Here is a 12248-nt window from a genome sequence, read left to right as displayed (position 1 = left end):
TAAAAACAACCGAATGAGCCGGTCAGACGAGGCGGTGGACGCGCTTCAGTGTGATTGGATGGTTTATTTCAAGGGCGATGCCACTCATTATCTGTGGGCGGGGCTATGGGCATGGTGCAGGCTGAATGTAACCTCTCTCTGCTGGGCAGGGTTTGAGCCTCACATGGTCACGAACAGTGGTGTATAAAGTACTTGTTGGAGCTATTTATTTGATATTGTAGTTTGTTATGTCATTTATAAGTAGTATTGTTTAATTATTGCAGATGTTTCATATATTAAGATTATTTTTCTCTTTAATAGTAATTTGTTTAGTTATATTATATTTTGGGTAATTACTGTGGGCACCTGTTGCACTGCACAGCACGACAGAAGTTTGTTTGCTTGTTTTATTTGCTTTATTCAATAAATACACAAAAATGGAATCCTGCTTGGACATTTTACTCTCTTCTGGCTGCGTAAGGATACCGACCACGGTGCATCAGTGGCGTTTGATTATTATTTGTTTAAGTTTGATTTAGCCGACAAATGGCCACTACAGTACTCAAAAGCCATACTTGAGTAAAAGTAAAGATACCTTACTGGAAAACTACTCCAGTAAAAAGTCACCTATTAGAATACTACTTGAGTAAAAGTCTTAAAGTGTCTGATATTTATTGTACTTAAGTATCAAAAGTAATTTTCTGATATTAAATGTACATCATAACCTGAACATTAATCATCATATCGGAACACATGAAGTGTTCAGGGTGAGTTAGTACGTTAGCCAGCAACAGCAGGGTTTAATGTTTGAAATGCAAATAATTAAAAGACAGTTAATCAAATCGGAGACATCAGTGCAACATCACCACCACATACAACTCAACAGTGGACCTGTACAGGCTTTAAACAATGTAAATATTTACAAGAAATGGGAACATCACCATAAAAGTTGTGATATTACTGAATTAGCATTTCATATTATTTATTTCTTGTCAGATGAGACATTTCTGTTTTCTGGTTGTTTATTTTCCACTTATGACAGCAGTGATCCCAAGATAAATATATTGTTGGCATCATGACAGACCCTGCTTCTCTGGACGTCTTCTGTATCATCTCTCCCTTGTGAGTTAAACGGCGTGAACAACATTGGTTTGACAGTAAACAACAGCAGGTCTCAGCTTTACGTTTTTATTCGAGCTCACAAATATAACATTTCTGAGCTCATTGGGCACAAAAGGTGAGTTCACATCATGTTTCAGTAAGTGTCCACAAACTACAGTACTAGCTAGGTGAAGAGGCTTTCCACTACAGAAGTGCTGAAGCACTCTAAAACCATGCATAGCTATATGATGCCATGGAAACCTTTGAGATTATGTAGCATGTACCTGCAGGAAAACATAACATTGTGCTTTATTCAAACAACACCTTATTTGCATCATCAATATTACATATCGTATTCATAATTTCATTTCCCTAACATCTCAATAACAGGTACACAATCTCAACTCCATTTAAGCTTATGTACACACAGACAGAGTTTAAGTAGTGCCCACAATGTGAATGTTCAAGTAATGTGAAACAATATTTTCATACAGTGAGTATACATTAGGCAATTCTATTTCTATTATATTCTTGCTATATACAGGCGAAAAGCAACCAGGCAATTATTACCACCCTATTATAATACACAACAAGCTACAAACTATAAATAATAGGTTAATATCCGTTATTGTGTAAATGTACTACCAATGTACACACAAAACATCAGCATATGTAATCTTCTTTAATTGTTTTTCTGGTCCTTGACCGATGTGTATAAATCTGATTTCTTTACATAACTATCATTCAGCTCATGGAGAACTGTCACCAAAACATACTTTTTGTGCTGCAGAAAAGTATTTTCTTCTCAAGTGACATTGTGTGCAATTATGTTATTGCTGACATATCCAAACAAGGGGAAACCGCGTTTGTTGCTACTTATCAAGATGACGAGCCCTGATCATTTGAATAAAACTGGAACAAAATATAAATTACCCTGACGTATACATAGCTCGCCGGATTTCTATAACCTGCACAGAATCTCAGAGATTGGTTGTGGTTTGTGATTTAGTGCTTCATTACATAATTAAGGCTGAACCTACCATTGAGCACCAGCATATTTTCTTGCTGAAGTAAATATCCCCCAGGCTAAGCAGACTTGTACTTCAGTGGGTCTTCAGTCTTGAGATATTTTAAGTGGTACTCCAGTGATTCACTGTAACATTAAGTTTGGGGACTTGTGAGAGACACATTTAAAAGACAGTGGTCAAAATAGATACAGCAGAGATCAAGACATCCTCACTTTTAGTCCTTAGTAATGGCGAAGCTCCAAAAATGCTGGATCCTACATTTCCCATAATACAAATCAATGGTGTCTTTAGTTGGACCCTCCCAGCTTGGTTAACTTTTCAAACTCCAGCCGAGAGTAGAGCCTGTGAAAACCCTTCACAACCGTTTTCACAGGCTGTGGTAATCTTCATACTCGTAAATAGTGGAGTGTCCCTTTAATGAAAACAAGATCACGTGGAAGCAGCAGTTGTCTATAAAACAGCGTGGTGTATTCAGTCAGTCGTCCATCCAAAGAGAATGAGCTCAACTTTGGTTTTCATGTTCCAGTACTACCTGCCAGTCAGACTGGACAATGACTGTAAATCCTTCAAGATACAGTTTGGGCAATATCGTAAAAAAAAAAAATCCCAGAAATCAAGGGGATCAATACATTAAGTTCTGCTGTGAAAAAGCCTTTAAGCGCAGAAGAATGCGTAGTCCTGCTACAGTCCTTTAAGTGTCTGGTGTCTCTGTCAGAGCCCAGCATGAGGAACATGCTGTTCCCACTTCGAGGAGAACATTCAGTGCTTGTACCAAAACATCCACGGCCCTCTTATCCCCATACACACCCAATGAAATATGTGTCTTGGTGCAGAAATCATTTCTCTGTAAAGCATATGTAAAGCATATATCATTCAGCTCCACACACACACACACACACACACACACACACACACACACTGTCCATATGTCACATAGTATCCTTACATTAGTCTGATGCACGGTGTAAGGAGAACTTTTTTCCTAGAAGATCTCAGGGCATTGGTTCCAGTCCTGTCTTTCTTTGGCCTCCCAGTAGCCGCCCCGGTAGACGTAGGTACTTTCTCCTGTTGTATCATCTGCCCTCTTTTCAAACCACAGTGGCTGGTGACCCTCGATGTCTTGCCCTGATGACACAGAGGCATGTTTTCTCAAGGTATGGCTCGAATGTATACTATTTTCTATAATATCACAGTCTTAGTTTCTCCTTTCTTTCTAGCTATTGTACTCTGAAAACAGTCAGAACTCTGTCGGGGGAAAGCTAAATCCAAATGACTGGATTTCAGATATATACACACTGAAACTGTAATCTTGCAGTTAAAAGGTGCAGCTTAGCTTTTGCACAGACACCATTCTGCACAGTGAGGCTCAAACATTCAAGTGAAGTATCAAAAAGGGGACTTTAATCCTCCTTGATCCTCCTTGTGGGTTTCCTTGTTCGCACCTTCCTCCAGGGCCTGATTGGCTTGCGCCTCCCTTTTTTTCCTCTCCAGCCTCTGACACTCCTCCAGACGCTGCTTCTGAGTGTTTGCTTCATCCCACACACCCGCCTCCATCAGCCGCTGGTCTGGCCGCAGACGACTGTCGGTGGGCGCAATACCCTCTTCTGGCTCGTTGAGAGTCAGAGCCAAGGAGGAGAAAAAGTGCATGTTCTCTGCATTATCTCTGAAGAGTGAAAGATAAACGAGAAAGACAAAAAAAAAAGAGGAAAGATCTCAAAGGGGTGAAGGTGTTTCAGTGTGTCATTTCAGACACATTCAATCCTCGAAGTAGAAATGTGTTAAGATAAACATACGGGAGAGGGTATTTTTTCCACAACAGTTTGGGTTGAAGAGTCTGATAAACTGTCTTTTGTTTGCCTTCAGAGCCTCCGCATCCTTGGCTGCGGTCCACTATTTTGGCACTCTCCATCTTGTCATCCCAGGTTCCTGACAGAATGTAATGGGCCGTGCCCTCTCTGTCCTCTATCACTCCTGTCACCTAGAGGCACCAGAGAAGATGACACACGGGAACGGATCAGTTACATGCAGGCTCCGACTGCAAGGCACTGACGTATTCACAGCTGGGTGATGCTTTACTTCATTTTCAAATTCTAATTTGGGCTTTAGAGTTTGAGGGTGTTTGAATCATGTAACAATTGTGCATGTAAGACTATGTCAAACAGAAGAGATTATATAAACTATTAGGTTCCTGCTCCTCACTAACTGCTGATGTGACTGACACTGGCTCGTGTAGCTGCAGTGTAAAACTGTAAATGCAATGACATCTGAATGAAGACGATCAAGAAATATGCTAGCTGTCGGTTTCCGTCATCTGAAATGACTCTTTACAAAACGGACAGTACAACAGACTTACTTTACGTGGGACATCTCTGGAGAAGTAGCTGTAGGGGGAGAATTTGAGACGGCAGGTGTCCTTGGTGGTGTTGTTAACAATGTCAATTTCCCCAGACTGCCAACAGCAACAACACGGGAAAGCAGCAAGAAAAACAGACGTGACTTAAAAGTGTATGATGACCCGAATTACTTTCCTGAGCAACACGCACACACAGACACACGCACACACACACACACACACACGCACACACACACGCACACACACACAGGTTGTGGTTTTGACAGTTAAAGAGGAGCACACCTGATCGATCCAAAGTTTCCCCACAATAATGTTGTGCACCGTTGAAGTCACTTTGCTCCACACGTAGTGGTTTCCGCTTGAGTGGAACTCCAGGTGAATGTTTCCTGCAGTGAAGAGAAGGAAGACACACAAACATCAAAACGGTGAACAACTAAAAAAATCACAGTTTTACATTACTTGAATACGGTTCATTATTTGTGTTCTCACAAATATGCTGTGCGTATTTACAGGTCATATGTGTAGAGGTATTTATTATACTGATTTTCAACATAAACGCATTACTTTACTTGTTTCTTACCTAATGGCAAGACAGAAATATATTTGCCACGGAACTTGCTATCAATGGCGATATGCTGCCACAGGGTCCATCCTCGCTGTGACGTCACATGGTGGGCAGCACCTGGCGGGTGATGACTGACCTGATGGCGAATGGTATCAGCTGGTGTGAGCAGAGGCAATACAGACATCCTTCACTACGGGATCATTTTATCTGTGTGTGTGTAAAATATACCTGCAAGGATAAATGTTTGTCTCACCTGCTCAGAGATGGAGCGATAACCATACTCCTCCAGCCGGTCCAGCTCGTAAGTCTCCCCCAGCAGAGGGTTGAAGGGCTTGGCTGTGCGATGCACTGTGGTGGAGTAGGAGGACACAGAAAAGGCAGCCACCAGGCACATCTGCTCCAGAGAGGAGTGACAGCGAGAGGCCCGGTCCAGAAGCTCGCTGTACTCCAGATCCTCCGTCAGACGCTGCAGCATCGACAGCGGCTCGTTGAAGTTTACCTGCAATCACACACAGACAGAAAAGGGTTTTCTTGTAAGTCACTCGAATTCAAAAACTATATTACAGCCATGTTGTACTGTATGTTTTTTTTTCTTCATTTACAGGCATGGGTATCTTGGACAGGTCTTTGCCAATACAGTTCTTCATGATGCTCCACAGGTTAAGGGAGTAATTTGGCTTGTCAGGGATACGACTGCGTCTTGTTCTTCGTAGCTGCATGTGGTTTGTGCCTGAGGTGTCCTGAAAAAAATACGTTATTAATACATTTTTTTTTTAATGTAAGGGCATATGGGTGTGTTTAGAAACAACTAGTGAGACAACTGATCATGCTCGGGACCTACATTCTCATTGTGAGTCCAGTCATTGGACATTCCTCCGCTCATCATACTCTGATTACTCCCCGAGCGCCTGAGAGAAAGCAACATCATTTAAAACACAGCTCAAAGTAACGGTGCTCGTAGCTGATCTGTGTGGAGATGATGTCTCACTTGTGCTGTATGTTGCCACTAGCGGTCACGGTTATGAATGCAGGGGAGTCCTCCATCGCATCGAAGAACTCTGCCTCGTCATTGTCATCACTCGCGTCCCCCTCCTGAGAACGCTCCACACCTACGGCAACAAACACGGGACAGTTATCTGAATGTTTTAAATATGTATCAGCAGCATATTACAGTGCTGCTTTACAAGGGGTGGCCAAATAACAGGGACACCATACTATAATACATAATAGCAAAAAAAAAACTGAATTATTCGTCCATAATTGTTTGCAAGGGATGCAACAGCGTATGTTGCCATGGAAACAAAACAAATATCAGTCACAACTAAGTCAGTTGTGTGTTGGCCTTTGTAACTGTGATTTACAGCAGATGCTGAATTTATTACAACTAAGTTGCAACTGTTTTAGTCATGTAATTTAGCTTAAAGAACGTAAAATAAACTGATAATGTGTGCCCAACAAAAAAACAACACGAAGACCCTCAACCACACTAATTGGAAGACGTTTAGTAAGATATATATATGACAATCTGATCAAAAGACAAACTTTTCACTATACTGGGAGTTCAAATATTTGGCATTTCTTTTTTACTTCCCATACAAATAAATACACAAACAATTAAGAAATGATAAGTCTGACTGAGCCCCATTCATGTGATAGATATGCATCTTTACTGCTGGCCAGAAGAGGGCCATGTTCTGATTCTGCGAGACGACACTTTGCCTCTCACACTAAAGAGAGTGATGCCTCTCACCTGTATATGACGTGGGGTTCTCCCTCCAAGCTCTCTCTAAACTGTTGTGCTGTTTGGCTAGCTGTTCGATGGTCTCCTCCAGATGGTGACGCTGCTCTCGCTCATACTGCAGTGTCTTTTGCCACCTTCGGCTGTGAGATTCTGCTACGTCCAGAAAGTCGCAACAAGCCTGAGGTGTGAACACAAACACACGTCAAAAGAAGCAGACGGGGCCCTCCAAGCAGCATCTCCTCATTAAAAAGGGACAAACGGATCAGTCTCCAGTTTACTGGCTACAGCATCAAGCAAAACTCACTTTGATCATGGCATTGGAGGTGATGCGGAAAAGGGTGGCTCGCTCGTTAACAGCTTTCACTCTGTCCGTGCCGTCAGTGGATCCGCGCAGTTCCTCGAGTTCGCTGAGGGAGCGCTGGAGGGCGGCGCCGTGCTTTCCTATCAACTCATTACAGGTGCTCAGGTCATCTAGCTTGCTGGCCAGAGCCTTGAGCACCCCTTGGGTTAGGGCTCGGTCCTCCTGAGGTACTTCATCTCCTGAGTCATCTTCACACAAGGACAGAAGAAAAAGAAAAAGGCAGGGCTCAAATGTCATACTTTACCAAAGATGACATCGTCAGAGGTTTTTACGCCTGGAAAGATTGGGTGTTCATGGTGTTGTATTTGTACACTGTAAACAGTACATGTCTCATCAGACATCTGGAAAATCTATTTTAACACTTAATGTTTGTGGGGAATGGACGGAGGAGGATAATAACACTTCACACCCTAATCCCCCCCCCCCCCCCACCCCACACACACACCTCTTCCTCTATATGGGAAAGCTGTGAATGAACACCGTTGCCCTGGAAACATAGGCCCATGCAATCAGGAGGCTCAGCTATTTTTAGAAGAAAAGGGAGAATAAACGATGACGCACTACCCTCTCTCTCTCTCTCTCTCTCTCTCTCTCTCTCCTCCCCTCCTCTCTCTCTCTCTCTCTCGCTCTGCCCCTCTTTGCCATGAGCTGAGCAATCAGTCTCATGGATTTTAGAAGCAGAGCAGGGAAACTGCCTTTTTTTTTTAGCTTATAATTTAGATTTATATTATATCTACTTGGTTCAACTTGGTTATTGAAGCTAAATCACTATTATGTACCTTTTTGTGGCTGCAGTGACATCAAATAGAAACTGTAAATGCCATGAACCATTCAGTACTAGACCGTGGGATTTTAAAAAGACCTTTAAAGACACGCTGACGCTTTGAGTAGTGCTTGTAATAATGGACCTGAGAAAGAATATGTGGGTTGGAGAGGGTAAAAGAGCAAGCTGTGCTCTATTAAAGCCACTCAGCGAAAAAAAACATTGTTTAAAAGATTTGAGACGCCTAAAAAGTTCTACTATCATTAGTACAAATTTAGATAATGTCTGGTTTCATGCTCGAGTCAGTTATAAATGTCAACACAGATAAAGCCATCTTCATATGCAAATGACTGCCTCAGTCGTATGGAAATGGTACTTTTCTCGGTCAAAACATTTCTTCTCTGCTGAAAGAAACAAAGTGTGTGTGTAATCTAAAAAACTCCCGAGCACTGAATCTAGGCCAGAGTCTGCATTGCGAGTGATTACCAAAGCCAGGAGACAAACTACTACTACTCTATTAGAGGGGAAAAGAAATACAATAAACTAGAATTACAAAGTCTCAGGAGGAGGAGACTTTCTCCTTCAGGCATCTGTAATGATTTCATGACCCATATTAAGAAGTGAGCAAAGAATCTGGAAGTGCAACTCTTCCTACAGCCATAAAACCCATCCATGGAATAATGACAATAATATAATATCATAATAACATACATGGGGAGAGGCTTACTGGTCTGCTCTGTGTACTAATGGGTTCTTTTTCATGCAGGACACTGAGGCAAATTGGTGATTCATCGTTGAATCATGAAAACACACCCACAGGTGATAGATGGAGCGCCAATCTGGACACAGTGTAGGAAGAGAGAATCGGCATTAAATATCAGAGGATGCACTGTAAGCGTCTGCAATAGATGAAGCAATCAAAGTCTGACTGTAATATCCTGAAGAGCACAACCTGAGCTACACTATTTCCCTCCCAAAGCAGTTATTTGGATTCACACTGATATTTGTTGAACTTTCACACAAGGATCTTTGTGTGTGCACGTACACGTGCATCAAAGGACATGGGCTATTCTGCTCACAATTGGGTGAAGCAGTCATACAGAACAACCAATGTTTGTTCAAGAATAATACATTCGATTCGCAGGATATTCACATGCACGGCCGTGGTCAGATTTTAAATCTATGATGAAAACGAATCGTTGAAATCAATCAAGACGAAACAGTAACAGCACTGTACAGCACCTCAGGGAGAAAGTTAGGCGGTGTAGGATCTTCTATAGGGCTCCGCTCCATAAATATGGTTTAGTATTTTGGCTGTAATCACTCCCAATGAGGCACAGTCCATTGTTAAACAACAGCATGAACACCTCACACATCAGTCATGGTTTCCGTATGCTTATGTGGGCAGACAAATGTAAAACATTGATTTGTATCTTGCAGGTGCAAAGCTTTTACTCAGCAGTAAAGGCTGCTTAAAGGCACACTCCTCTTAGGAATCAATCAGTGAGCAGCTGTATTTACAGCAATAATCCGGAGAAAAATCACACATTTGAAAGAGGCCGATAAATCAAATGAAATACTGCTCTGTTGTTCTGCAGTGACTTTGATAATTACGGTGTCATTCTGTCAACTTTAGGGCAAATTCTGTCCTGTGAGGAATGCAATTGGCTTATTTACACTGACATTTAAACTAAATACAGCCCAACTTAATGAACTCCGTAAACAGACACTCACTGCATCAGTTACAAACCCACACATGCAAGCAAGGAAGCCAGCGTGCAAGCTCATACAGCTTATTTTCTAATTAGTATTCTGGTCTCAGTAAAATAATGAAAAGGTTACTTACAAGGTGACTCTCATTGAAAAAGGCGACACTCGTGTCTCCCTATTGTCCACAGTGCATGGTGAAAAATATTTTCAATGCAAATCCTCACACCCTCTCTCTTTTTTTTACCCCTCCTGCAAGCAGAACGGGAGGTGGAGTCTAAAGGAAGGTCATTTCATTCAGCTCCCACTGTCGTCATACTGAAGGAGACAAGGAGGGAGGAAGGAGACGGTGTGGGAGGGGATGTGGCAGCTGCACGTGCGTTTGTGCACATTTGTGCGGAAGAGTGGGAGAGAAAGAGAGAGGAAACAAATCCACTGTACATCCTGGTGCTCTTTTTTCTTCTTCTCTTTTCAACAAATAACAGCCAGATGTCGATACAAATATATCATATCATATCGTGTGATAGTGTCCGGAGGTAAAAAGTGAATATTATAAGGCAAGGTAATTCAAAATGACATGATTAAATGCAAATATTGCGTTAACACCATAGACTTTATATAAGAAGGTTGATGACTGTGGACACATGGAACAACACTGCCCTCTTGTGGCTTGTTGTTTACATAATAAATAAATATTAAAAATAAAAATAAATACGCATTTAGGTAACTGGGTCTTGGTTGCATGAGCTGTTCAGGTAACAGATACATTGGTTTGTCTACATTGGACTTTAAAAGGTGAACCATGTTTAGTACAAGTACATATTCGGGACATATTCGGGACATTCTGCAAGTTACTTCTTAAAAGGAACAACAAATCTATTTTTTTTTAAAACAGGCTAGTTTGCCCATTTTTAGAAGTCACATTTCTTTGCATCTGGACAGTACTGTGTGTGAACATTCAACACGCATCAGTGGAGCTGGACACCCAAAATGAACACTGACACTCACATCATACCACCCAGAATATAAGATATCCATCTGACCTGAGTGGTGCATCAGCAGAGTGGAATTGGCCCTCGCTTGCTGCAGGGCTGAGACCCATCGCTGACACTCTCCCTCAGAGGTGGCCTTCAGGTGGTAGCTTCGGCCTCCACTGGTTAACACCAGGTGACAGGTGTCACCCACCTCGATGTGTGCTGTGGCCAAGGGAATGGTGCCCCGGCAGGTGTGCGCCATCTCCGCCTGAGTCCTGAGGGAAACAAACCAAAAAAGTGTCGGAGAAAAGATCAGCAAAATGGGGCAGCTCAGTTTTTGTTCGATTTCAAAGGAGTTCACATGTTGAAATAGCAGAGCATCCCAATAAGTCTGTGAAGACTTTCCTCTCCTGTCATGCTTTGGACAAAGTGCAGGCATTTCTCCCGAGGCTTTAGACAATATGTGCTGCTTAACACGTTGCTCTTTAGTCGTACGTGATTATGTTCCCTTTCATAAAGATTCCATATCGACGGCCAAAGCACAAAACCTCCTATCTGCAGAATTTTCTGATTGCCGGATTTCATTTTGGATGATGAGAACAAGGAAGGCTGTTCATATTCAGTCTGTTTTAAAATAATCCCGCCCTTTATTGAAACTTAATTTAGAGCATCATGTTGTAGAACCTCTTCCAACTTGCACCAAATGGAAAGATCCTATCTGCAAAATGATCCAGGCATTTTTCAGATAGGAGGTTTTGCACTTCGGCCATCGATATATTATTATAGTGACAGCTTTTACAAGGTATTCAGCATTCTGTTATGGTTTATATGACATCTAACACACATGCTATCTCTAAACTATACATTTGGGATAACAGTCATATTCAAAATGTATACAGAACAGATGAGTCACTATTCGTTGACTCCTTTATTTAGTTGTCTCCTCTCTCCCTATATGTATCATTGTCATTACGCAATGTACAGTTTGTTTATTTGTTATATAATTGAATGCTATCTTAACGTTTTACTCTTTGATGAAAACCACATTAAATAGGTTAAGACAGTGAAGGACACAGTAGGATAGCTGTTCAATTAACAGACTTATTATTCACAACTCATAAATCATTTTGTCATCTTATGGCTGAAATCGTTGTGGTTGCTTTCCTGGCATCAGTCAGAGCAATCCCTCCTCGGTCGTTAAAAAGTTATATTTTGCATTTCTAAATCCCATTTGCAACAAATCATTTCATTATGATTCTAAACTTTTGTATGTGATAAACACTATAGTGTCCGGAGTGTCCGACTGAGCATCTCCATTAAAGTTATATTTTATAGGCGAATCGTTACCTGTAGTAGGACAGCAGGCCGTTACTGAGGACGAACCACCGCCGCTGGTAACCCTTCAGGTAGTTGGTCCATTTATAGAGCCAGCCTTTGTGGTTACCGGTGTCCAAGTACGGCAGCTGGAGCCCCGGGAGAGTCGGGGAGGGCAGACCCTTCACCAGCTCGTTCATTTGCTCCTCTCGGCCGGTTACGTTGCCCTCTGCAGGGATGCACGGAGACTCGGTGTTTCCGTGTCGGTGCGGTTGGCCGCCTGTCAACAGCTGTACAGCTGTTAGCTCGCTGCACTGCACTGTATCCTCCGCTAAAGCTACCGTTAGCTTGCAGCTGTTTGG

General features: G+C 42.1%; 1 protein-coding gene across 1 annotated transcript; it reads right to left on the bottom strand.

The window, feature by feature from the left end:
• Nucleotides 1-3090: 3090 nt before the first annotated feature.
• osbp2a (oxysterol binding protein 2a) lies at nucleotides 3091-12086 on the bottom strand (the record flags this gene model as incomplete). Its single annotated transcript, XM_079289092.1, has 14 exons — nucleotides 3091-3233; nucleotides 3551-3771; nucleotides 3902-4086; nucleotides 4462-4557; nucleotides 4744-4847; nucleotides 5042-5162; nucleotides 5280-5525; nucleotides 5629-5766; nucleotides 5868-5934; nucleotides 6015-6135; nucleotides 6777-6945; nucleotides 7072-7316; nucleotides 10642-10847; nucleotides 11920-12086. 14 exons carry the CDS (start codon nucleotides 12084-12086, stop codon nucleotides 3091-3093), a joined length of 2229 nt encoding a protein of 742 aa, XP_079145218.1.
• Nucleotides 12087-12248: the final 162 nt, after the last annotated feature.

This window comes from Melanostigma gelatinosum (assembly GCF_949748355.1).
Source record: "Melanostigma gelatinosum genome assembly, chromosome: 18".
Classification (NCBI taxonomy): Eukaryota; Metazoa; Chordata; class Actinopteri; order Perciformes; family Zoarcidae; genus Melanostigma; species Melanostigma gelatinosum.
The sequence above is the reverse complement of the archived record's forward strand: the minus strand, read 5'-3'. Positions and strand labels throughout refer to the sequence as shown.